General features: G+C 39.3%; 1 protein-coding gene across 1 annotated transcript in view; it reads right to left on the bottom strand.

The window, feature by feature from the left end:
* The window catches only part of PKHD1 (PKHD1 ciliary IPT domain containing fibrocystin/polyductin), a 452,170-nt gene that overhangs the window by 37,378 nt on the left and 387,177 nt on the right, over positions 1-27,615 (bottom strand). The window contains exon 60 of the mRNA XM_040249475.1: positions 8,085-9,099. Coding sequence (XP_040105409.1) covers positions 8,085-9,099 — 1,015 coding nt within the window. The remainder of the gene's footprint in view (positions 1-8,084; positions 9,100-27,615) is intronic.

Below are 27,615 nucleotides of genomic sequence, written 5' to 3'. Positions count from 1 at the left end.
GGCCTAGATCTGATAGATAGAGTGCCTGATGAACTATGGAATGAGGTTTGTGACACTGTACAGGAGACAGGGATCAAGATCATCCCCATGGAAAAGAAATGCAAAAAAGCAAAATGGCTGTCTGGGGAGGCTTTACAAATAGCTGTGAAAAGAAGAGAAGCAAAAAGCAAAGGAGAAAAGGAAAGATATAAGTTTCTGAATGCAGAGTTCCAAAGAATAGCAAGAGATAAGAAAGCCTTCTTCAGTGATCAATGCAAAGAAATAGAGGAAAACAACAGAATGGGAAAGACTAGAGATCTCTTCAAGAAAATGAGAGATACCAAGGGAACATTTCATGCAAAATGGGCTCGATAAAGGACAGAAATGGTCTGGACCTAACAGAAGCAGAAGATATTAAGAAGAGGTAGCAAGAATACACAGAAGAGCTGTACAAAAAAGATCTTCACGACCCAGATAATCATGATGTTGTGATCACTAATCTAGAGCCAGACAATTTGGAATGTGAAGTCAAATGGGCCTTAGAAAGCATCACTACAAACAAAGCTAGTGAAGGTGATGGAATTCCAGTTGAGCTGTTTCAAATTCTGAAAGATGATGCTGTGAAAGTGCTGCACTCAATATGCCAGCACATTTGGAAAACTCAGCAGTGGCCACAGGACTGCAAAAGGTCAGTTTTCATTCCAGTTCCAAAGAAAGGCAATGCCAAAGAATGCTCAAACTACCACACAATTGCACTCATCTCACATGCTAGTAAAGTAATGCTCAAAATTCTCCAAGCCAGAACTCATCAATACGTGAACCGTGAACTCCCTGATGTTCAAGCTGGTTTTAGAAAAGGCAGAGGAACCAGAGATCAAATTGCCAACATCCGCTGCATCATGGAAAAAGCAAGAGAGTTCCAGAAAAACATCTATTTCTGCTTTATTGACTATGCCAAAGCCTTTGACTGTGTGGATCACAATAAACTGTGGAAAATTCTGAAAGAGATGGGAATACCAGACCACCTGACCTGCCTCTTGAGAAATCTGTATGCAGGTCAGGAAGCAACAGTTAGAACTGGACATGGAACAACAGACTGGTTCCAGATAGGAAAAGGAGTACGTCAAGGCTATATATTGTCCCCCTGCTTATTTAACTTATATGCAGAGTACATCATGAGAAACGCTGGACTGGAAGAAGCACAAGCTGGAATCAAGATTGCTGGGAGAAATATCAATCACCTCAGATATGCAGATGACAGCACCCTTATGGCAGAAAGTGAAGAGGAGCTAAAAAGCCTGTTGATGAAAGTGAAAGAGGAGAGTGAAAAAGTTGGCTTAAAGCTCAACATTCAGAAAACTAAGATCATGGCATCTGATCCCATCACTTCATGGGAAATAGATGGGGAAACAGTGTAAACAGTGTCAGACTTTATTTTGGGGGGCTCCAAAATCACTGCAGATGGTGACTGCAGCCATGAAATTAAAAGACGCTTACTCCTTGGAAGAAAAGTTATGACCAACCTAGATAGTGTATTCAAAAGCAGAGACGTTACTTTGCCGACTAAGGTCCGTCTAGTCAAGGCTATGGTTTTTCCAGTGGTCATGTATGGACGTGAGAGTTGGACTGTGAAGAAGGGTGAGTGCCGAAGAATTGATGCTTTTGAACTGTAGTGTTGGAGAAGACTCTTAAGAGTCCCTTGGACTGCAAGGAGATCCAACCAGTCCATTCTGAAGGAGATTAACCCTGGGATTTCTTTGGAAGGAATGATGCTAAAGCTGAAGCTCCAGTACTTTGGCCACCTCATGCGAAGAGTTGACTCATTGGAAAAGACCCTGATGCTAGGAGAGATTGGGGGCAGGAGGAGAAAGGGACGACCCAGGATGAGATGGCTGGATTGCATCACCGACTCAATGGACGTGAGTCTTAGTGAACTCCGGGAGATGGTGATGGACAGGGAGGCCTGGCGTGCTGCGATTCATGGGGTCGCAAAGAGTCGGACACGACTGAGCGACTGAACTGAACTGAACTGATACTAATTTTATGAAAAACTATTGCTTAAGCAGGTCCATATTGAATCAATGATTTCCTTCTAGTAGGTACAGAATAATGAGATTTTAATACACATACTCTTATTAGACAGTAGTTATTAAATATTTATTTTCCCTATCTATTAATTTTAAAATGTCTAGATTTTTATATAAGCCATATAATTTTCTGGACATAATAACTGTTCAATTAATGTTTGGGAAATTAAAAACCATTCAAATGTAAGTTTTCATGAGTCTTTATTATATTTAGCTTCAACTTCACCATCTGTACACATCTTAAATTACTTTATTGTAAGTTAGTACAGTTCAACTTTGGGATTAGAACTACATGTACACATGGGTGGAAAACTACTGGATGCAGATAAGTCAACAGAAATAATGGATTAAAATTAACCTCCTGTTTATAAGAAAGATAGCAGAAAAAATATAAACTGCAGAAGTAGAATCAAAGATTTAGTGGTCTGGGGCTATTTAGTGTAAGAACAAGGGTCCCTAAGGGCTTCACTGCAGAAACAGGGCTGTGAAACAAATTATAGCCTTAATGACGACCATGAATCATCAATAAAAATGTGATAGGTCGACATTATTTTCCACTTAATAAGAGTGGATATTATATGTCTTCTTTTTTGTTCAAGAGATGAAACCTTTTTAAAAATGTAGTGATAAAAAATTTTTTTAATTAAATGAAAAGTTTACTTATGCAGAGCATCTCATTTCCCCACAAACCCACATATATAAAATACCATTATGATAATTTTGCCACCCACCTCACTCAACAAAGCAATGAATTTGTATTGCAGTAAAGAGAAGAAATGGTGCAGAAACACCCCTTAATGGCAAAGCTGTGGTTTTGCCAGGAGGCGGGAAAGAGACAGACTGGCAGAGCGGGTATCCTTTCCAGGATGAGCATTCTGCCAGTCTTGAGAAGAATATCCTCCTAAAATGACAGGAAGATTCTGTCCTTGCATACTCCAAACAGCTGTCTCCCAGAAAGCAGGGGCCCAGGGGGCAGGGAGAGGTTGCACAAGAGAAGATGCTAAATGAGCCTGAGTGTCACCAATAGACTGGCGTCACCAACTGCCTCTCCTAGTTTCCTTGCCTATTCAAGTCAGCTTGATAAAGGACTTCTTTTACAGAATGAGAAAACTTAAAAAGCTACTAATGTGATGGATACAAAAACACACAGATACACACAGCCACGGAACCATGTTCACCATTCCTGTAGCTGATTTTAGGGCCCAAGGTTCATGGCAATATCATAAACAAAGAGCTTTATGTGAGACAGCATATTAGTTTTCTATGGCTGTGTAACAAAACTCCACAAATTTTCGTGGTTTAAAATATCACAAATTTATGATTTTCAGGTTGTGGGTCAAGAGTTCACACAGGCTTGGCTCTGATCTCTGCCTAAGAATCCACTTCCAAACTCATTCCGACTGTTCACAGAATTCATTTCCTTGTAGCCATGGAATAGAGGTCCCTGTTTCCTTGCCGGCCGTCGGCCAAGGTCCACTTTCTACTTATAAAGTAGGTCTGATTTTTTTTTCTCGTGTGGTGCTTTCCATCCTAAAAGTAGTGACACTTCAATTCCTTCTCACACTTAGAATCTTTTTGCTTCCCTCTTCTGCCTTGTTCTGCTACAGCAGGAGAAAACTCTCCTCCTTTCAGGGCTCCTGTGTTAAAATGGCCCCACCCTGATAATCCTGGGTATTTTATCTTAAGGCCAACGGTGCCACATAACATACTGTGTTCATGGAAATGCTATGTGATCATATCCGTAGGTTCCCAGGACTAGGACTGTCATTTTGGAAATTCTGCCAACCACAAATAGCTTTAGCATTTCAATAGCTAAACTTCCATAAAAGATACAGATATATTTATGTATATCATATGACAAAACACATTACTTTGAGGTTGTTTTTTTTTGTTGTTGTTGTTGTTGTTGTTGTTAATGAAGTAGGAGAAAGGTGGGGAAAAGAAAAGACAAGAGGGAAAGAAATTCAAGAGAGCAAAAATCAACTTTCTACTGCCAGGATTCCAGATAAAAGGTAGAATATAAAAATAAGACCCCAGTGGGAAACCCCGTTTAAAAAGGGCAGGTTGAATATGTTTATCTCTGTTTCCTCTACTCCACTGAAATTACTTAAAAGAACAAAAGTGAATAAAAATGGTGTAAATCCACAAGGATGAAGGCAGGAGAGGAGAGAGAAACCAACAATAAAGGTTAACAAAGTTTTGGAAGATGGAAAACAGGCTCATGCAACTGACTTAGCCATGTGGAAGACACTTAAATCTAGATGCCTCTAGAGGAGGATAAAGATCAGGAGAGGCCAATTCACTGTGTATTATTTAATTAAAAAATAGTACTCCATTTCTCCCCACAAGGCAGAAGTTGATAGCTTTTTGAAAGCAGGTAGTACTCCTCTTGGTAAGTAAATGTCTGATATGCCCTCAATTTGCTGAAATACATGCAACCCCATTAAATTAACAAGAGTGAATCTTTCACGAACATCCTAAATGTTTCCACTGAAAGGTCTATGTCCTCAGACTAATTTCTGCAATCTCAAGGTCAAGTCACTAGCTTGTCACTGACTTTCCAGTGAGTTCAGTGGAAGTCCCAGTTGACACTGATCAAAGCTGAAAGAAACAGGGCTGGCCCTGGGACCTGCACAAGGCTTCAGGGTTGTTTACCATACCGTGCAATTCTTAGGACCATGGGAAAACTTGCTAGTTCTCATTAAATCCCTTAGGACGTGGCATTTCTTATTCTGCAGCAATTTATTCAGATACACTTCAGAAGCAGTCTTTCCTAAGCTTCAGAACATTTTTATTTTGCCTTATGTCTCAGAAACGTCTCTTAAAATACTAAAGAAACTGAGAGAGATGGGGAATATAATAAACCAACAGAAAACTGATGTTATAAAATACATGTTCAGTAGTTTCTTATTAAATCAGAAATATCTGAGTCAAATGTGAAAGCATGATGGCTCTGATGGATGCTGGGCAATAAGAGTGATCTTTTCTCTGAAGCTTATGATGCCATGATGTTCCCTCACACATATGTACGCATACCTGCACTTGGGCTGGGCCCATGCTCTTTCCTGGGTTTCCTCTGCTTTACCTCTACTGTTTTTACTCTTTGACTTTACTCTCTTTCTAGTTAAAAGCTAAATATTTACTGAGTCTTTTTTTATATAATATACAAATCAGGCATTTTGGAAGGATGACCTATTGAAAGCTCAGTACCATAAAATCTAAATAAAATTTAGCAGTGACCTGGTCCTAGAACTTCTTAGTCATCCATCCATAGAATATGCTCATAAGAACTCAGTGGGATCTAAATGAAATTGGACTAAAGAAGATATATTTAAACATAAGCTAAGATACAGTAGCACCACTTTTTTTGAGATTCCTGACTTTTATACCATCATGCATAATATGATTATGTCAAAACAAGATGACTGATAAAATAGCCAAGATTTAATAGATTTTGAGCAGTTATGTAACTAGGAGTACTTTTTAATTCTAAGCTAGCAATTTCCAAAGCCCTTCAAATCAACTAGAATAAAAAAAAACATTGCTTGAGTTTTCTTGTCATTTCTTCCATATAAGAAAGAGGAACACCAAATACAGGTAAAATATGATGCAAAACACTAGCTAATTTTTCATTCACTTATATTGCTTTGTGTATAAAAAGGCAGTCAATGTATTTCTAGAATACTCCTTAAAATGTAAAGGTGTATCTTTTTATTTTGCTTTTTATTTTATAAAGAATCCCATATCTACTGAAGACAGCTGTACAAAAGCAATTAATATCCATTAAATGTTAATTATTTATTTATTGTAACTACCACAAATGTAGTGAAAAAGCAGCAATAGAAAAATCTTTTAATAAAAGAATATGAATGCTCTAAAATTTCATCGAGTTATATTGTTCAGAATAATTGTATCTATTTCAGGGACCCAATATCAACTATATCAACTCAACATGTGCATGAGTTTGAGCTTATTTTTTTAGTGGTGGTAGCAAACTTGCAGGGAATCTATATGCTTGACTCTCTTGAGTACTCTATAACCTCACAGCATGCATGTGTGAGATGGTTAGTCTATATATATTTCCCAAGCATTATGACAATTTCATATTGTCTCTCAGTCTGCAGTATCATCTCTGGTTCTTTTGTATCTGCTAAAAACGGAGTTTGGGACTCTAATAGTCTTGACCTCATGACAGATGTCTTAGGTAAACTTGGACTGGACAATTCATCTCTTGGGTATCACAACGTATAAATTTGAGAGTAATTTATATCTACCTTCCTTTATTATATATTTCATGTACTTCTTCATTTACTAGGCTCAGGGAAATATTCAGGTAGATTTACTTCTGAAATATGTAGTAAACATTGATCTGGTAAAGAATTTCAAAATACAAGCTTATAGAGTCAGAATAACATAGCAAAAAGGATATTACAGATCTTACACAGATCTGTGCCATAAACATCAGTCAGTTCAGTTCAGTCGCTCAGTCGTGTCCAACTCTTTGCAACCCCATGAATCACAGCACACCAGGCCTCCCTGTCCATCACCATCTCCCGGAGTTCACTCAGACTCACGTCCATCGAGTCGGTGACGCCATCCAGCCATCTCATCCTGGGTCGTCCCTTTCTCCTCCTGCCCCCAATCCCTCCCAGCATCAGAGTCTTTTCCAATGAGCCAACTCTTCGCATGAGGTGGCCAAAGTACTGGAGCTTCAGCTTTAGCATCATTCCTTCCAAAGAAATCCCAGGGCTGATCTCCTTCAGAATGGACTGGTTGGATCTTCTTGCAGTCCAAGGGACTCTCAAGAGTCTTCTCCAACACCACAGTTCAAAAGCATCAATTCTTCGGCGCTCAGCCTTCTTCACAGTCCAACTCTCACATCCATACATGACCACTGGAAAAACCATAGCCTTGACTAGACAGATCTTAGTCGGCAAAGTAATGTCTCTGCTTTTCAATATGCTATCTAGGTTGGTCATAACTTTTCTTCTGTTGGCAGCAATAATGATCTTGCCTCACACAATTTGACATCTTTGCAGGGATTTATAATCCTGTGAAGTGAAAATCACTCGGTCGTGTTCAACTCTTTGCGACCCCATGGACTGTACAGTCCATGGAATTCTCTAGGCCAAAATGCTAGAGTGGGTAGCCTTTCCCTTCTCCAGCAGATCTTCCTAACCCAGGAATCAAAACCAGGTCTCCCACACTGCAGGCAGATTCTTTACCAGCTGAACCACAAGGAAAGCCCATATAAGTGAAAGCAGCTCAGCTATGGCCAATTCTTTGAGACCCCATGGACTATACAGTCCATGGAATTTTCCAGGCCAGAATACTGGAGTGGGTAAACTTTCCCTTCTCCAGGGGATCTTCCTAACCCAGGGGTTGAACCCAGGTTTCCTGCTTTGCAGGTGGATTCATTACCAGATGAGCCACAAGGGAAGCCCTTTATAATCCTAGGTTGAATAAAACACAAACAGAATCACTGTTTTAACTTAGTAAACTCCTAGTCATTTTTCCAAAATGTTCCTAAATATAAGTCCATTCCTCAGTCCCTACAGGCAGGATTTTTATCAGCCCCATGGGTATTCATGGGTTTTAACTCTTGGCTGTATGGAATTGTGATAGTGTTTTTGTCCCATAAGGCAAAGATCATATCTGTTTCACTTTAGCAACCCCAGAATCTAGCCACTGCTAAAATGCATCACATGATAAATGAATGAATAAACAAGTGGAAAACAAGTTGCCTTAGAAAAATCTTTCTGTCTATGCTTAAAATTTAAAGTACAAAAATATTAATATAACATCCACACTTACCTAGGAAATAGAATAACCACAAAGACTCTAGATTTAATCATGAATTTTAAAATGGAGAATTTAAGTCTATAAATAGCTCTTGGCATTTTTATTCTTATCTTAAAAAGGAGACAGTTTATGTAATTCAGTGTAAATAGACTGACGTTTGCAATATGTATCAAAGAAATCAGCTCACATTTAGACGTTATTACAATTAGTACTTACCCATAGCCGATGACTCCCTTTGACTGAGTCACAAGTAAGGCCCCAATAGTCATATTCAGGACACTTTCTAGTAATCCAGTCTGTTGAGCAATGATAACCTGGTGAGCCAAATTCTGTAATTTGTTACTTGATAAAGATGGAATCAGTCCAGAGTTCCTTACTGTTGGCAGATCACCAATTTCAATGACCATCACTTTTGAGATGGTTTCCATAGTGGTGGGGCGTAGGTCTCTATATGAGCTCATTTCTACCATAAGAGGTCTACGCCGACCTACTCGGTCATGACTGGTACAAGTCACAGTTGGGCAATTGCGCTTTCTCTTTGCTCTACTATCAGCCATGGCCTTTAAGGTTGCTTCATTTCCAGGCATCTGATGAATAAATCTGATTTGATCTTGGCTAATCTGCAAGAAGACAGTTAGTCTTTCAAGGATCACAACTTCCCAGCCTTTTTCTAGAACTGAAAATATCACATTGAGGGCCAAATGAATGGAAACACTTGACTGTATTTCAATGGGCTCCTCTCCTTGTAGGACAACATACAAGAGGTTATCTGTGATGCTGAAATAGTTGGAGCCAATAGACTCATTCAACAGTGAGGAAGTTGAATGAACTTGAGTAGGTGGAATGAATCTGTCTCCTAAGAAAACATATGGGCTCTGGAGTTCATGGTAGAATATAGCCAGGAGGAGCTTAGAGGTATTTTTGTTCCCCAGTAGAAAAAAATGCAAAACATGAGGAGTCTGATCCACAAAGCAAACCTTGGTGATTTTCCTGGTGGGCACAATGGAATAGAAAGCAGATACAGACCTTGAAATGGAGCAGGGAGCACTGGCATTTATGCTACTAAAGGTGTCAACAAAACCACTAGTCACAGATACAACTGGATATAACTTCTGCATTGCCCAAGTGGTATCAGCACTGTCAAGAACTAAGATCACTTGGTCACTCTGTTTGCAGATATAGCCATTTATCAGGGGTCGGTAGGTGCATTTCTGCTCTTCTCTAAATGTGCCTATAAAATAAAGAGGGAAAAAAAGTGACTTAAGAACCACAGTCTCCCAAAGATGATTTCCAATCCATCACGCTCACCATCACCTGTAACCTCAGGAAACATTTACTGAATATTCAAGTGTACTAGATACTGAGAATGCAACCAAGTCTTGAGAAAAACATGGAAAGATACATATATTAAATAACAGGTCCTATGGCTTCATGGGTAAAGAATCCTCCTGCAATGCAGGAGACACAGGAGAGGCAGGTTCAAAACCTGGGTCTGGAAGATCCCCTGGAGGAGGAAATGGCAACCCACTTCAGCATTCTTGCCTGGAAAATCCCATGGATAGAGGAGTCTGGCAGGCTATAAAGAGTCTGGGGCCACAAAGAGTTGGACATGACTGAGCAAGCGGCATGTAGTATAATTTAAATGCATATGTTACATAAAATATTATTTAAAGTTAATAATGTATGTAATAGCTAAATGGTAAAAGTAAAGCAAAGTAATTAAGAAAAAGGAATAATCACTAAGGCCTCCAATAATGGAAAAACAATAGATGAGAAGGAGGTAATAATATTTGAGTCAATGGGAAAGAGGTAGATAGATTGAGGCAGCTGGGACAGAAATTTTACAGAAGTATATTAAAATTGCAAAGCTATATTATGACCAGATTTTGAAAGAGTTTGGATGTCAGACTACATAATTTTATCAAACTTTTATTTTTCTCTAAATGAAAAAAGAAATACAAAAGGAGGAAAAGAAGAAAGTAGTAATTTGGGAGTGTTGACATTAAATAGAGCTCAACTCCCTGGTGGTAAAGAATCTACCTGCAATGTGGGAGACCTGGCTTCAATCCCTGGGTTGGGAAGATCCCCTGGAGGAGGGTATGGCAACCCATTCCAGTACTCTTGCCTGGAGGATTCCATGGACAGAGGAGCCTGGTGGGCTACAGTCCATAGGGTCACAGGGAGTCAGACACAACTGAGTGACGTAGCAGAGCACAACTCAAGTATGATTGCACGTAATGAAAGCATTTGAAGAAACAGCATTATTCACTATTCCCACCACTTCTAATATTTCTATGAACCTAAGGAGATCAGCCCTGGGATTTCTTTGGAAGGAATGATGCTAAAGCTGAAACTCCAGTACTTTGGCCACCTCATGCGAAGAGTTGACTCACTGGAAAAGACTCTGATGCTGGGAGGGATTGGGGGCAGGAAGAGAAGGGGATGACAGAGGATGAGATGGCTTGATGGCATCAATGACTCGACCGACATGAGTTTGAGTGAACTCCGTGAGTTGATGATGGACAGGGAGGCCTGGCGTGCTGCGATTCATGGAGTTGCAAAGAGTTGGACACAACTGAGCAACTGAACTGAACTGAACTGAACTGGGAGTTTGTTTTGTTCTGAATTCAAAAGTATATTTTATCTTCTAGCAAAGAGTTCCTCTGACTTCAACTTAATAGTCACAAAATTGTCTGGTATTGTTTCCTACATGTTTTAACTTGCCGTAGTGCATGTTCATCTAAATAGCCTAAAGATTAGAACCAAAAAACCCCCAAATTATTACTAATGCAGGATGTATAGGAAACCTGTAGAGCAAAGATTTACTGTAATAACATATAATGGAAAACAATTTCAAAAAATATATGGGTATATGTATAACTGAATCACCTTGCTGTGCACATGAAACATTGTAAGTCAACTATACTTCAATGAAATATATATATATTAAGAAAAAATAAGCATAACAGCAAAATTCAATGAAGCCAACAACAAACAAACAAAAAACTTAGATGAAATAGGCCGAATCCTTGAAAACTGACACAAAACTGAAAATTCTAATTGTTCCACCTCTTAAACAAATTGAATTTGCTAAATTAAATGCCAAACTATTAATTTATGTATAGATTTAATTGTAAAAATTTTTAAATGGTCACCATTACATAGAGTGTGTTTGACTTATCTTCAGAAACATGGGAAAAGTATTAAGAAAGTTAACTAATTGCATGACCTTACTAATCATGGAAGTTCTTCTTTGAGACTATGATACACCTATCTCTATTACTGTTATCCCCTTTGCAAACGAAACAGTTAGGTATCCTTCCCTCATGGAAGATCCTTGAATCACTCTAGTTCCTCTTTTCTAAACCTACTGCTTACTTTTCTTCTTTTTAAACATTTTTTTCAGCCATGTTGATGCCATTGATGAATTGTTTACATTCTATCGAGCTTCGTAGATCTCTGACTTTTTTCTTTCTGCTTCTCATCCAGCAGTTACAAGGTATTTTAAAGTGACCTCTGTATATTGCTAAATTCTTGGAATTGTCCCTGAACAAAATACTTAGTCTCTTAGTTGATATGATTTTCAATCATTCTCTGCTACTAATTATATGTACTTTGATAAATTACATAAACACTGGGAACCAATGTTCTTAAGGGGTCATTTCTCAAGGCCTAAGATGCAAGGAGATCCAAAAAGTCCATTCTAAAGGAGATCAGTCCTGGGTGTTCTTTCGAAGGAATGATACTAAAGCTGAAACTCCAGTACTTTGGCCACCTCATGCAAAAAGTTGACTCATTGGAAAAGACTCTGTTGCTGGGAGGGATTGGGGGCAGGAGGAGAAAGGGATGACAGAGGATGAGATGGCTGGATGTCATCACCAGCTCGATGGACGTGAGTCTGAGTGAACTCCGGCAGTTGGTGATGGACAGTGAGGCCTGGCGTGCTACGATTCATGGGGTCGCAAAGAGTTGGACACAACTGAGTGACTGAACTGAACTGAAGACTATATCTCATATTTTAATATCATAGGCCTTACTTAACATCCTAGTCAAACACAGTAGAAACTCATTAATGTGCATTAGTTGACTGATACATAATGTCCTTTTCAAAACTCCTATTCTTCAAATAATTTATCTATTCTTTCCAGGTGTCTAGTTATAAGTTATTATTCTGTAACTTGAATACAATTTAAACCAACTCATCACAATAACAGAGGATACCACAAAAGTGTATTGAGAGAATTGCCCTTGAATTAATGTTAATATTTGATAACTCAATATTATGAGAGAGCCAATTATTTCACATGAAACCATAGAGTGGAATTACAGTCGATTATAAGAATCTTCTGTTCTTGAATCAGGTAACTGATTTGTCCACAAAATAATTTCTGTTATGACAAGGCATTTTTTCTCAGCTTGTTCATTAATTCATTAAACAAGTGGAGGAAGGGGATAAAGGCTTGGATAAGCCTATAAATGAATCAGGGAAGACATGTTCTGGAGACATGTAGAGTGTCCAGTAGGTAGTATGTAGTGGTAGACCTGGGATAATGACTGGGGCAAGCAGGAATCTTAAGGAAAACACATTGCATCTTTATACTCTGGCATGGAATATATATAGTGGCATGGAAACTATCAGAGGGGTCCTGAAGGTTTGCATATAATTTTGTCAATGGGAGACTCTGATTAATTGATTCAACAGTTTTTAGATGGTGGTTTTTCCACGGTTGTTGCAAATAATCTGTATTGTTTCCTTGGGAGAGTTTCAGATAAAGAAATATCTGACAGAAAGTCCATAGACTCATAAGAGTGGTACCTGGAAGGGGGATAGAATCAAACAGGGATTAGAATGCCAAGTGGTAGAAATGGCCCCACTTCAAAGATACCTCTAAGCTATAAGGCTCGTGATTCTTCCTTCTTTCTTTTCTCCTTCCATCCCTTATTTTCTTCCCTTCTTCTTTTCCTAACCACCTTTACCTAAAACTTATTGACATTTAATTATTCATAGTTTATAGACAGTAAAACTGACTCACAGAAATTATGATTCACACAATTACTTAGTAACAGTCATGAGAAATAGAACATCTTTAAACTTCTACCTATGCTTTTGACAAAATAGCATGGAATCCAAATCATTCATTTGGGGATTGTATTAGATGTGGTGTCAGCTGGGATGATTAACCCTTTAGGAGGCATATTGTGTGGCCAGGGGTTCTCTTTACACAGTCTATTGACAGAGAGGTTTTTGGTTTTTGGTTCTCTTTACACAGTCTATTGACAGAGAGGTTTTTGGTTATTTGTCAAATCATGCATTTGTTGAGATTCCATTTGCTTTTTTCATATTACCGCTTGACCTCTGAAAAATTTTAGCATCCCTCAAGTATAAACATAGAGTCACAAATTTAACAAAGGCAACAGCCTAAAGATTATTGGCAAGTAAGTTTTAAGTTTTATAGCCAAACTTGGAATCTTGGTGTTCATAAATGAGAAATTTCATTTTTATTTCTCCAAAACTTACCAATGACTAAAAGATGGTGGTTTATCGGTAGCCCACCATCCATTTTCTTACCTCATCTATCTCATCTTCAGAATTAATCAATTCCAGTATTTTATTTTTGAGATGAGGCAAAAAATCAAGCACTAGGGTTCCAAAGTTGCTAAGTGGATGTAGGTCTTTTTATTAAAATGGAGTACGATATAATTTCTTTACAGTGTTGTATTTGTTTCTGCTATATAATGAAGAGTGAATTGGCTCTAAGTACACATATATCCCCTCCCTCCTGCACCTCCCTTCCGTCTCTCCCGTCTCACCCCTCTAAGTTATCACAGAGCACCAAGCTGAGCTCCCTGAGCTGTAGAGCACATTCCTACTAACTTCACTGTGGGAGAGAACTGACATGAACCCCTTAGGAGAAGAGCATGCATACAGCCAGATGCAGTCACGTCCCCTCTCCCAGACACAGCCTGCAGCACTCACAGGGACAGTCCTGCTCCCTTTATAAATAGCATTCCATCTTTTCTTTCCCTGGGTTTCTCTCTCCTGCCTCTTTCCATTGGTGAAGGATTTCATTTTGAGTGATGATTCTCTTTCTCACTTGTTTTTGTCTGTTCTTTTCCCACTTCTCCAAATGGCCTTATCTGCCAGTCACAATTTTTGTGGTCTGCAATTCTGATCACTTTTAAATGAAACCCATGCTGGCTTTGGTAATCATAATGTCATTTACAATTTACCACTAAACACGTTTATTCGGTTAGTAGCACACTGGAGAAAGAGAACTCCATATGAACTCACCGTGAAAGGCCTAATCTGATTATTTCCTCATGAAAATCCAGGCAGGGGTGCTTGTAAGAAAAGCTAAGAGAAGAAGGGTGGGAAAAAAAAAAAAAAAAAACAAGGTCTGTCCACAGCTGACTTTCATAATCAATGTGAATAGATAAAGTGACCCAGTCTGTCAGGGGCAGCCAAACAGTCACCCCAGGGCATTCCTCTCCAGAAGGCAAGAATGGACAGGACTTAATAAATGCTGAGTGACCAGTGAGTATTGGCTCAGCATCTGCTATTGCATTCAAGATGGACAAGACCAGTGATCAAGTCCAGAAGCTCCCTTCTAACTGGAAAAAATTAGATGAAGCAGGTTGTACGTGTGTGTGCAGGTGTGCACACAAGCACTTGTTTTGTGTGTACTCTAACATCCTAAAATACTCTAGACATACAACATACTCTGTCCACCTTTCCCTAGATTGGAAACCATAGACTGGAAAACCTAGAAAGGAGGGGTATTAGGTATGCCTGGCAGAGGAAGAAGCAGAGGAGAAAGCGGGTGAGTATGTATGAGAGTGTGTGTGTATGTGTGTGTGTGTGTGTTTGTGCGTGGACGCGCGCGCACACACAAGCGCATGTGCACACACACACTCAGGTTGCTTCCAGGGTTCTAACAAATATTAACTTTGTGTCAATATTTGTCCTTCCTGTCGTGAAATGAGGATTTTCCACCTCATTTCACGTTTGAAAAGAAAATATGCCAAAGGGGTTGTCTTTGCTAGGAAAAAAAAAATTAAAAGAAAAGGAAAAAAAAAAAGAAACAACTTCTATCCTTTATTTAGAAAAATGGATCAGAAGGAAAGAAAAAAATATGTTTAAAATAAATGTTTTGACTCAAAGGCACATAGAATCTTTCCATCTTCCCCTTTTCAACAAAAGAGAGAAATTTATATGTTTGAAATTGAATGAAATACATCAACATTAATGATTTTTTTCCTGGAGGTTAACACCACCATTTCCCTCAATAATTTTTTAGCCATTTTGTGATAGATTTCACAATTCATGGTACACTAAAGTATAGCAGATTTTGACAAAAACAAAATATATAATCATTCTCTTATTTTCAAGAAATGAAAAGAAATCATTTACAATTCTTTTCTGTCAAGCACCATTTACACCTCATTATTTCTAATTTAACAAATATAAATGGCCACAGATCAAAAAAAGTGAAGACAGGTTGAATTTATCCCCATTTATAAACCCTCAGGCTATGAGGAGTAAAATTCCAAAACATCAAAGCCGTGTTCCTAAATATACAAAGGGAGTAACTGAAATCTTGCAAAGAAATATTAAAGAAGATATACATATTGATCATTTTAGAAATAATAGAGAAAAGCTGTCTATGTTTTTGAAATGGGGAATTCAAAATTAATACATTATTTTTTTAACCTCAAAAATAATGGCATATGTTACACTTGTAAAGTGAAGAGAAATTAAAAGTGATGTTCTTGTGAATAATGGATTCAATACAAATGACCAAAACACAACCTAGCTAATTTGGAATCTAGAATTATCAGTCTTAGAGTCTACTGTGTGATCACAATATGGTATATACTTGCACACATATCCACATAGATAGTTAAGATTACTATAAGAAAATGTAATTTGGGAAACTTAAATTTCAATGAACTGGAACATTCAACGCATTCCAAATTTAGGTCCTGAAGCTTTAAAATTAAGGCATTTGCAGGTTGCTTTTCATAAATTGCTAGGTGGTCGCATTTGGGAGCGGGGTCTCCTCTGGCATCATTTTCAGTGAGGAAGGCAATCTAATAGCTGGTGGTTGGCATGGCAAAGTAACTCTGCATGCTCAGGAGTCAAGAGAGGGTAGAACAGAGATGTCCAAGTGTGAAGACAGCTCTGAAGGACTGAAGATATTGCACAGGCAGTATCTGTGGCAGGCTCTCAATGAGGCATACACATCCATGGGGCTAATGGGCTAACAGAATTCAGGAGCTATAGATTCTAGGATCTGTACCCATTATTGAGCAATCTCACCAAAGTTCTTGGACTTGGGTCTGTTTCCCATGGGAATACATTTCCAAACTAATGTGAGAAAAATGAAAAACCACACAGGACCAACGGTTATATGAATGAAGCAAAGATGCTTGGAAGGCCTTCTGTAAAAGGTCCTTCTGTCTTTACTGAGTTTTCTTGGTGAGTGTTTTGAAATATTTGTTCCCTTTGTAGAAAAGTGTTACTTTGATCAGGAGATAAAGGTAAGTGATGAAGTGGTGATGAGATGAGGGAGAGGATTAGGTAGTATCAAATAGCCCTTTCTTCTGAATCAACCATTTTTCCTTTTTTAAACAGAAAAGAAACCTCTTATTTTTGGTGATGAAAGTCCATTCAAACTCATTCTAGAGGACTATTTTATATGATTTCACTATGTAGAAATGTCTTTTTCTATATTTTCCTTGAAATAAGTGGCATAGAAAATATTTTTGCATTGTTATTATTATGCTGTATTATGATTTGACTTGCAAATATCAATAGGTATAGTCTCAATTATGATTTTTATTCACTAAATACTGCACTGAAAACAGCCAAGGTAAATGCAAATTCAGGAAGTTCAGTCTTAGGGGCGAGAGATCAGGTTTTCCAGTTAGAGAAATCTGCACTGTGTCCTGGTTCTGCCACCTTCTAGCTGCAAAATAACAGGCAAATTACGTAAGTATCCTCTCTCTGACTCAGTTCACTCCTCTGTAAATGTGATTGAGAATGGTTTCCAATCCATAGGCTGATGGACAGGGTCAAATGTAATGATGTATGTGCACAGTCAGGAATGCAAACATACATCTTAGTCGCTCAGTCATGTCTGACTCTTTGCGATCCTATGGCTTGTAGCCGGATAGGCTCCTCTGTCCTTGGGGATTCTCCAGGCAAGAATACTGGAGTGGGTTGCCATGCTCTCCTCCAGGGGATCTTCCCACCCCAGGGATCGAACCCAGGGCTCCCACACTGCAGGCGGATTCTTTACCATCTGAGTCACCAGGAAAGCCCATGAATATTGGATGTGTCACCCCACTCCAGTACTCTTGCCTGGAAAATCCCATGGACGGAGCAGCCTGGTGGGCTGCAGTCCATGGGGTTACGAAGAGTCAGACATGACTGAGAGACTTCACTTTCACTTTCACTTTCATGCATTGGAGAAGGAAATGGCAACCCACTCCAATGTTCTTGCCTGGAGAATCCCAGGGACGGGGGAGCCTGGTAGGCTGCCATCTATAGGGTCGCACAGAGTCAGATACGACTGAAGCGACTTAGCAGCAGTAGCAGCAGCAACTCTGCTCCAGGGGATCTTCCTGACCCAGGAATCAAACCAGGGTATCCTGCATTGCAGGTGGATTCTTTGCCAACTGAGAGGTATAAACACGTGCTAATAATTCATTCATCATAATTTAAAAAGGAGTATTATTTTAAAATACTTTGCACTCTCCTTTTGCCTTTTTTGATGCTATCCTCATCTCCATCTAACAGCATTTACATCACAGGAGTCTAAAACAGCAATGTAAGTGTTGCAAGCGTTCACAATAAAAGATGTTGAAAGAGATGAGTTAAAGGTGAAGAAAACACTAAAATGTGGACATAAGACTGTTCATTTTTAGAAAATATGGGCCAGAAAGATACACGTATACACACATACATATGTGTGTGGACACATGCACGCACACATGTGTATCTCTAATCAAGACACTTATTTTTTCCCACTAATGAAAAAATAAAACCTGCAAAATTCCAGCTGGTTTCCATTTCATCTTATCTTTACTTTTCCCTTCATCCTTTTTGTAGTACTCTCCACCTCTCTCCCACCTATTATCACCACCTCCTATTTCTTTTCTGCTAGCAAACCTTCCCTGCCAGCTTTGAACAAGGTGATGTCCGTGTGTTACAAAGGTAGGGACAGTCAAGAGCCCTCTTTACAAATACAATCCGGGTACACTCTCTCCCCAGAATGATAAACTTATCACCTCTCCAGTCCTTGGTGTGAAGCTGAAGCAGTAATTCTGTCGAATGCCAAAACTGAAATGGATGTAGCCGTGCCATGCCTAGCGCTGAGCTGTGGGTGTAATGAGATTTGAATGGGAAACCCCGGACACAATAAATCTGCACCATATGTGACCGTTTCCTGTGTCAGTTCCTTTCTCATAACCAGTGGAGACTTTTTTCCCTCTCATGACCCCACACCACGACTCTGAAATCTTTCATGGCTGCTTATGGGCCGCAGGCTTTTTCCAGCAGTTGTATAAATAAATGAATTTGACAGCAAACATCATAACAGTTAGCAGTAATGTGTGTTCGCCACAAGTGCCTATACTGCTCAGTGGAGAAATGGCAGAGGAAACAGCTTGTTTTGTTACCTAAACAAAACTAGTTTCATTTGACAAGTGGTGAAAGAATTAGTCAAATAAACCTGAAATCCACTGGGACTATTTTTGCCAATTCCTCCTGCCAGTGAAATGTTCCCAGCATCTCAATGCCCATGACTCATGAGAGATAAATTGCCCCCCCCACCTCACCGCCTTATTCTGAGATAAAGATCTGGGCTGGGAATACCAAACCTTTGGCAGATATTTTGTATTAATCTTCTTTGCAAGGCCAGACTGTCATGTGTGGGAACTCAAGTATGGCAAAGGGTTTTCAAGGAATCTTGTGGGAGACAAACCAAGGACAGTTAAGGTCGGAGGGAAGAGACAGTGATGACCCAGTTCTCTGAGTACCATTGACTGACAGCAAAGAGTGCTTCCTTTTCTTTCTAGAAAGAAAAATATCTACAGAGACCGTTACTGAAATAAATGGGGTTAACATGTTCCTTATCTCCATGGTCCCAATAAAGCGAAGTGGTCTCTCTTCAGTGAATTTGTGGTCAATTTAGATAAGTTCAAAAAGAGCACAGATTTTCCTCTATACATGGGTTAGTTGTTTATAAGTCCTTAAATTTTGCTCCGTCTCCACTGGCATCCCAGTGCTAATCCCCATGCTCCAGACGTGAAAGATGTCAGAGCAGAGTGGTTATTCTTACAAATGCTGGTTATTATATGGATTCTGATGCAAACTGCAGTGGTTCAAATTCTGACTCTGCTACTTATTCCTTGCATGATATTAGGCAAGTAACAATTTCATTGTGCCTAAGTTTCCTCCTTTGCAAAGTGAGAAGAAAAATGGAATGGTTTCAAGCTCATAAGGCAGATGTGACAATCAAATGTATTTTAAAAGGCTCAGAACAATGCCTGTGACATAATAAGTGGTATTATTATCATCATTATTGTTATTCCAAACAAAGAGACTTAGAAAGTAGTCTCTTTAGAAACACTAAAGCCTTTCTCCATGACAACTTGACATTGGCATTTTTTTTATTTTTTAAATTTATTTATTTTTTATTTTACTTTACGATTCTGTATTGGTTTTGCCATACATTGACATGAATCCACCACGGGTGTACATGCGTTTGAAATTTTGAAACATAGCACACCTTGAAGTCAATGACAATTAATTTCAAGGTATACTACCACACCACTTTACATAAAAATATCATCTGGACCTTGGACATAGTTCTTTTAGATGTAGGCTACTCTTTTTACGTGGTCCTCTTTGTCATGGTCAAGTAATCTTTGCTTTTAGGATCTTCTCATATAAAACATAAATATCAGTGAATAGGAGGATGAAATTTTAGGACTATCACCAACTCATGGATCCTGGTTCAAGTGCCTGCTTTGCTATCTGTTTTTTTTTTTTTTTAATCTTTTTGAAATGTAATTATTAACACGGATTACAAAGTGTTCTGCTCTCTGATAATGTGCAAAAATGCCCTAAAATTATAGAAGTAATGGATTATAATCAACATGAGCAGGTATTGTCATGTACAGAGAGTCAGCTACCTATATAATAGATTTCCAGTATCTCTGTTTTAACTGCTAGATCTGCTTGAGTATACATTTCTCTATATCTAGTCAAACACTTCCTATGGAGAAAAGTCAGATGTATTAATAAGTTGAATTGTGTAAAAATAAATGGATTCATTATGTTTTACTCTTAGAGCAGTGAGTACCAATTAAACTTGAAAAAGGTGAGTTGACTGAAGGCATGGAACCATTCAACTTTATAAAAGAACGGTGAAACAGGAGAGGCAAAGTGGGGCTGTCTTGGGATTTAGGGAGGGAGGTGGGTATGCTGAAAACATATAAAGTGACGTCATCTTGTGGTCGAACGGATTTGAGTGAGGCTCTATCTACAGTAGAATGAACTGAAACCTTTCTGTCACTGTTCCCTATGACCAGACCGCACTGAGACAGCTGGAAACTTCTCAAAAACTGGTCTGCAAGAAAACGACTTGTCCCCTAGGCAACTTCACCACTGAGAAATGTCATCTGATAAAATGCCTCTCTTGCTCCTCCCAAATTCCTTCCCAAGATGTTTCGGGGTACACAACCTGATTCACTCTAGGATCCCCACAGGTGAATGTACATGGCCCCAAGGCTGCAGAAACAAAGCTGAGCAGCATCCTCTTTGATTGGCCACTTCCACTGCCTCTTAAAGAGAAAATGAACATGGCACCTTGTAAAGTCTGATTTTCTGATTTAAGGATAAAACCAAGGGGACAGAAAAACTTTCAAAGAACTGTAGGTGGGACTTCCTGGTGGACCAGTGGCTAGGACTCTGTGCTCCCAATGCAAAGGTCTCAGGTTTGATCCCTGATCAGGGAACTAGATCCCACATGCTGCAACCAAGACTCAGAATAGTCAAATAAATAAATATATTTTTAAAAGACTTTCATTTAAAAGAGTAAAAAATAAAAGACCTGTAGGTTTAATCAAGCAAGTCTGTGGAACTATGAAAATATCCACTCAAACTAATTCTTCATCATTTTCCATGTATGTGTGTGAACATATGTAAAGTCTAGGCTTATCTCGGGAAGCGACAGGCTTTACTTCCCTATCCTCTCTTGGTTAAGTAGAATCATTAGTTAGTCCTTAGTCACTGAGCAGTGGCCTCTCCTGTGGCTCAGCAGTAAAGAAACTGCCTGCAATGCAGGAGATCCAGGTTAGATACCCAGGTCGGGAAAATTCCCTGGAGAAGGGAATGGAACCCACTTAGTATTCTCCCCTGGGAAATCCTATGGACAGAGAAGCCTGGTGGGCTACAGTTCACGGGGTCTCAAGAGAATCAGACGTGACTCAGTGACTCAACAAAAACAATCATTTATCAGAAGTACCAAGTGCTCCTTTGAGGCTATACAACTTAATTGAAAGAGTTGGCAAACAACAGGCCATAGGCTAAATCTAGCCCACTGGCTATTGTTGTAAATAAAGTTTTATTGGAACACAGCCCATACTTATTTGTTTATGCACTGTAAACTATTGTAAACTCTGACTTTGCACTGTAATAGCAGACTTGAGTCATTGTAACAAGAAACTCTATGACCTGCAAAGTTGAAACTATTTACTATCAGGCCCTTTACAGAATATGTTTGCCAACCCCTGCTTTAAGAGTTCCAAGTTTGTCTCTAAGACTGACCAGCAAAGTCCAAGAAGAAGGCTGATTTCTCACACTGGGTCTCTGCCAACCAGAGATATATAAGAAGCATTAGCAAGAAATAAACCTTTGTGTTTTTTGAGGTACTAAGATTTGCAGGGTGTATCCACTCTACTCTGATGGGTACAGCATCTTTGCTATTCTCATATATATCCTTTTCTCTGAGAATATATAATATATCCAGCTTTAGGGAAGGGAACAAAGAACATGAAGAGAAGCTTTTTGCTTGTTCGTTTGGTCCTCAGAAGACAGGATGAGGACATGAAATATTCGAATTCTCAGTTAACATTTGGACTAAAACTTTTCCCTCTAAATATAAATGTTCTCTACATAATTGATCATAATTTTTGCTTCTATTAATAACACATCAGAATCAATCTTCTCTGCTAACACTCCTTGAAAAAGTAGTCCTACGAATCTCTGCAAATTTGCTTTCTTTGCCATAAAATTTCCTCAGTATACTGCACACAGGTTATTAATGTCATTAGGGGGAAAGATGTCCATAAGTCCACAACTGAAATGCTCAAGTCTTTCAGAAGGAGTTCTTACATTTGGACTTTGGCAGTTTTAATATGGGTGAAAAATGTATACAGCTGGCCCAATTTGCACATTTTACTATGCTTAGTTCTTCTATTTTGGAAGAAAAAATAAAGGTCCACTTATGGGGCAGAAAACAACATGGTCTTTTTCAGCGTCACAGGACAAGCGGCGTGGACAGCCTGCTGCTGCCACTCTTTGGAAGCAGAAAGTGATGAATTCAACTTGAGAGTATCATGTTCCTTGTGTCAGATGTTAAAAGGAGAGCCAAGCAGAATCTTGCCAGCGCTCTGACGGGATGGATAGAGATACTGGGGTGAAATGTCAGTGTGACATTTCCTTCCTATTCTCTGTGACCTTTGACAATAGACAGAGCAGACCACCGTGAACCTCAGTTTCCCTATCATGCATGCAAAAGAATAGACGTGAACACTGCTCTCCAGGGAGACGGCATAATCAATAAGTGCACTAACGTCTAGGAAACATGGCAGGGAAAGTTGTCTGAGGCAGGGAAGCAATCTGCTCACTGAGGGCAGTAAATAGGGACAGAAGGGACAGCGGGTGGGAAGCATGATCGGGTTAACCAGACTCAGTCACCTAAACAAATAATTTGGTGAATTCTTAAAAATAAGATACCTCCAATTCATCTTTTCCTTTTGAAAACTGGTACAACACAGTTCAGCAGGTGAAGGGGTTTTAAAACGTTTTGGAATTCAATTTTGACTAACAAAACATATCTAGATTATTGGGCTACACAATTGGCAGCAAAATTCAGACAGAAAAAAATTTATAATAGTAGATACACACTACTATATATGAAATAGACAACAACACAGATTTACTGTATAGCATAGGGAATTATGGGCTTCCCTTGTGGCTCAGTTGGTAAATATATTTGAGATCTTGCAATGACCAATAACAGAAAAGAATCAGAAAAAAGAATATAGATATACACACACATAGATGTATAATCAAATCACCTTGCTATACATCTGGAACAGAATACCTTTAACACAATATTGTAAATCAACTTTACTTCAATTAGAAAAAAATCTGGAATTTTAATGTCCTCCCTTTAAATTGTACCCTTCCACTTGTGTGCCCTATCTTGGAAAAAAATCAGACAGAGTGGCTTATTTATAGCAAACACTTTATACAAAAGGAGAGACAAAAAAGTGGCTAAAGCTATAAAAACAAGTACTTCAAAAAAAGATCTACAGGACCTTCCTAGTGGTACAGAGAATATGAACCCATCTGATAACGAAGGGGACACAGGCTTAATCCCTGGTATGGGAAGATCCCACATGCCTTGGAGCAACAAAGCCTATGTGCCACAAATACTGAGCCTGTGCTCTAGAACATAGGAGCTGTAACTACTGAAGCCCGCATGTCCAGATCCTATGCTCGAGGAAAGAGAAGGCACTGCAATGAGAAGCTCATGCACCAAAAAGAAAATAAATAAATACATTACATAAAAAGATCTATAAATGCCAACAGACACTGCATACAAGCTTAACATGAAAAGGGTAACAGATTAAGCAAAATTTTAATTACATACCATCATATACCATCATATGTAAGATTTCAAAATTATAAGCAGTTGCTACTATGGTTTGCATGTAAGGATTTGGACAAAGTCTAAAAAAGTGTAGAATTAGGAACTTGACAGCCATCCTGGGCATTATCTTATCATCTTGGATTTTTGTAAATTCTGGGGAGACAGAGGGGACAGGAAGGGAAAACAGGAAAAGAGTTTCATTTTCTAGTTCTTTTGTTATATAGTTCTGATATTTAAGCACTGATTTAACCCTAGCTTTTGTCATTATCCGGAGAAGGCAATGGCACCCCACTCCAGTACTCTTGCCTGGAAAATCTCATGGATGGAGGAGCCTGGGGGGCTGCAGTCCATGGGATTGTGAAGAGTCAGACACGACTGAGCGACTTCACTTTCACTTTTCACTTTCATGCATTGGAGAAGGAAATGGCAACCCACTCCAGTGTTCTTGCCTGGAGAATCCCAGGGACGGGGGAGCCTGGTGGGCTGCCGTCTATGGGGTCGCACAGAGTCGGACACGACTGAAGCGACTCAGCAGTAGCAATTTGTCATTATCCTGATAGGATTTAGACTTTGGGAACATGACAGTTAACAAAAAAGGGAGAGACACAGTGCTTGCCTTCACAGGACTGAAGTAGTCAAGTTTCAAGTACTTCCTCTTCTAGATGCAGTGAGCTCTTTTAGAGCTTGTGAGCAGCGTGAATACAGGTATCAGCCCCACTTCCTCTTGGTGTGACTCCCTCCTTCCCCATACACACTCATTCATGCCTGACACCCACAGAAGGAAGAATCAGCAAAACTTCCTGAGCATGTACTATGTGGCAGGTCCTGAGAGTCATTCGTGAGTTGCAAAGTAGCTTCAGTCGTGTCAGACTTTTTGCGACCCTGTGGACTCTAGCCCTCTATGCTCCTCTGTCCCTGGATTGTCCAGGCAAGAATACTGGAGTGGGCTGCCATGCCCTCCTCCAGGGCATCTTTCTGACCCAGGGATCAAACCTGCATCTCTTGTGTCTCCTGAACTGGTAGGCAGGTTCTCTATCATTAGCACCACCTGGGAAGCCCGTGAGAGTCATTCAACATGTATGTCGTATTTTATTTAATCATCACGACAAATGTAGAGGTATGTTTTTATTGCTTCCATTTTCCACATAAGGAAATTGGACCTGAAGGACTATGAAATGACAGAGTCAGACTTTAGAAGCAGCCCAGATCCCTGAGTCACTACCAGGAGCCACCCACTCTTCTCAGGCTGATAGCTGACTGGACAAAAAGTTTTCCTTTTGTTAAAACATTGAGATTGGGGGGTTTTCTGTTAACTGGAGTTAATCACTCTGCCCTACACAATGTTCATGTTTTATCTAAGTAAATGAAGTCAATTTTAAAAGTGAATCAGGATACAGAGGCAAAAAACAAACAAGGTTAAGGTCCCAGTTGGCTTAGAAGCAATAGTAAAAGGAAAGGCCAAAGGCCTTGACTCTCTGACCAAGACTATATCTATCATTTAAGGAGGTTCCATGTAATAAGAGTTTAATAATAATAAATTATATTTAATAATAATAGCATGACTTGCCTGTTCTTGCAAGTTCACAGAGAATTGGCTACAGATGACTTCTGCCCTCCTAGGTCATCTCTACTTGGTAAAACTGGCTCAAAACTAACACGGGGGCCCTTAAAGACAGCTAAGGATTCAGAGGCTTCACTACCGTCTGAAATACAAGAGTTCCAGCCACATCCTACAGCTAAGAAAGAAAGTCAGAAGCTAAAAGCAGCTAGTGTGAACTTTGAAAAAAGTTTGGCAAAAGAGCAAGAGCATATTTTTAATTCCTTAAGGAATAGCTCATGTGCTTTCCATTGGACCTGCCCTGTGTCAAAGGCCAATTTCCACTCATTATGATACATTCAGTTAGTTATATGAATATTATGATTAGACACATTCACACACTGGGTCGAAAGCAAAATTAGACCGTATCCATCACTGGGGAGTTTATCATTACACCAACTACAAAATTCTTTTTGTTTGGATTCAAGGCTGATTTCCCCTGAAATGCAGGATTTTCCAGATAAAACTAGCCACTGGTCTTTCAGGAATGGTTTTCCAGGTTAATAAGAGCTGCCTCCTGGGAAAATATTACACCCCATAATGCATCTGGTCAACCCTTTGGTGCTGTTCAAATTGTTAGGGGTAAGAGTGGGAGAATTCCTTCCTGTCCTCTGAGACGATCATTTTATGCCCCAAAGCTTCAACCTCGTTATTCTTATCTTAAGGCATAATTTCAATGTTATTATTGGTCATAAAATTAACCAGATTTTCTTCTCTTTACTTTTCCTCTTCAGCATTTGACTCCCTGACCTTCCTCAACCCAAAAATCTATGGACTTATTATGCACTAAGTGTAGAAGTATTTCCTTTTATTTGCTTTAAATTTTCCCACTGTTCATTTCATTGAGAGCATGCTTGTCTTCATATTAGGAAATGGGGTAAAGAAAAAGAAAAAGAACTCCTACTACTCCTTTGAAATGTGAAAATGTTTACTCTTGTCTCCAATGATTCTAAAACTTTTCACTTTTATCTCACCATCCAGAGCTTCTACTCTGCAACCTGTAGGTACATGGTTAACCTGATAAAGCAAGATTCTTTGCCAGTTGCTCCATGGTACTCTGTGCAAACTTCACCTCATTATTTTCCAAACCAATTTCTTTGTTCTAGCTAACTGACACTGGCAAAAAGGTTTCCCCTCCAAAGGCTGGCACCTATGGTAGCAGGGTTGCCACAGTATTATCTCAGGAACGACAATGAGATGATAAAAGGTGTCATTAGAAAAGGTGCTGTCATAGATCAGTAGTCTCCTGGGCCAGGGGTGTATCTACAGTATATCCTCAACAAAATTTATCCTCAGTACAAATACCACTACACCTGCTTTGCAAACACCTTACATCATAGCATTTACCTGAGCTCCCACATTCACAGAGGCAGAATTTCATCCATATTCCACACACTATCCAGAAATCTATTCAAATTCCATTACGCCAATCCACATCTTTTTAAGCTTCTAAAAATATTTCCTTAATACTCTTTCCGTGCTGATCACTGGCTGGCAAAATGTCTCCCCCATCATTTACTCTAAAGTTGAAAACCACTGGCTGACAAGAATCATCGGAGATTTGGCTCTAAGATTGTGCTGTTCCAGATGGATGGTCACTTTGGCTGACACCACTTAAATCCTACTTTCCTGAATTCAGAAAGGCAGTAGAGATTTAGGGTGGAAAACCCTTTGAACAACTGATTCATGCTCCTCTTGTCAAGATGTATGATTGTCCCTCTACTTTATATGGGAAGAGAATTAGGCTCTGGATTCTTTAAAACCACAAACAAGGTTCCTTAGGTCTGACCTCATCTTCTGATCATCTCCCTCTCTGTCTCTCTGGTCAGACCATCCACCCTCTTCAGGTCCTCCAACAAGGCAATGTCTCCGCTCCTCTCCCAGACTAGTCATGTGACCCATTTCTATACCTTTTTTCACTTTGCTCACATTTCCCCCTCCATGAAGCCCACCTTGATCATGCTATCCTCACACATGCTCTTGTTGCCTCTTATGATGTTCTGTATTTTAACATTTTGTCTGTGGCATTTCTCACTTCCTAACTTAGTAGATAATTCACATATCCTTTATAGGGATCATTTAGTATCTTGTCTATGGAAAGTAAGCTCCATGAAGGCAAGAATCTTAGTCTCATTTTACACTTATGTAACTCAACTGGGCTTCCCAGGTGGCTCAGTGGTAAAGAATCCACCTGCCAATG

The sequence above is a fragment of the Oryx dammah genome, unplaced genomic scaffold (assembly GCF_014754425.2).
Source record: "Oryx dammah isolate SB20612 unplaced genomic scaffold, SCBI_Odam_1.1 HiC_scaffold_11, whole genome shotgun sequence".
Lineage (NCBI taxonomy): Eukaryota > Metazoa > Chordata > Mammalia > Artiodactyla > Bovidae > Oryx > Oryx dammah.
Note: the sequence above shows the minus strand (reverse complement) of the source record. Positions and strands in the feature narration are given on the sequence as shown.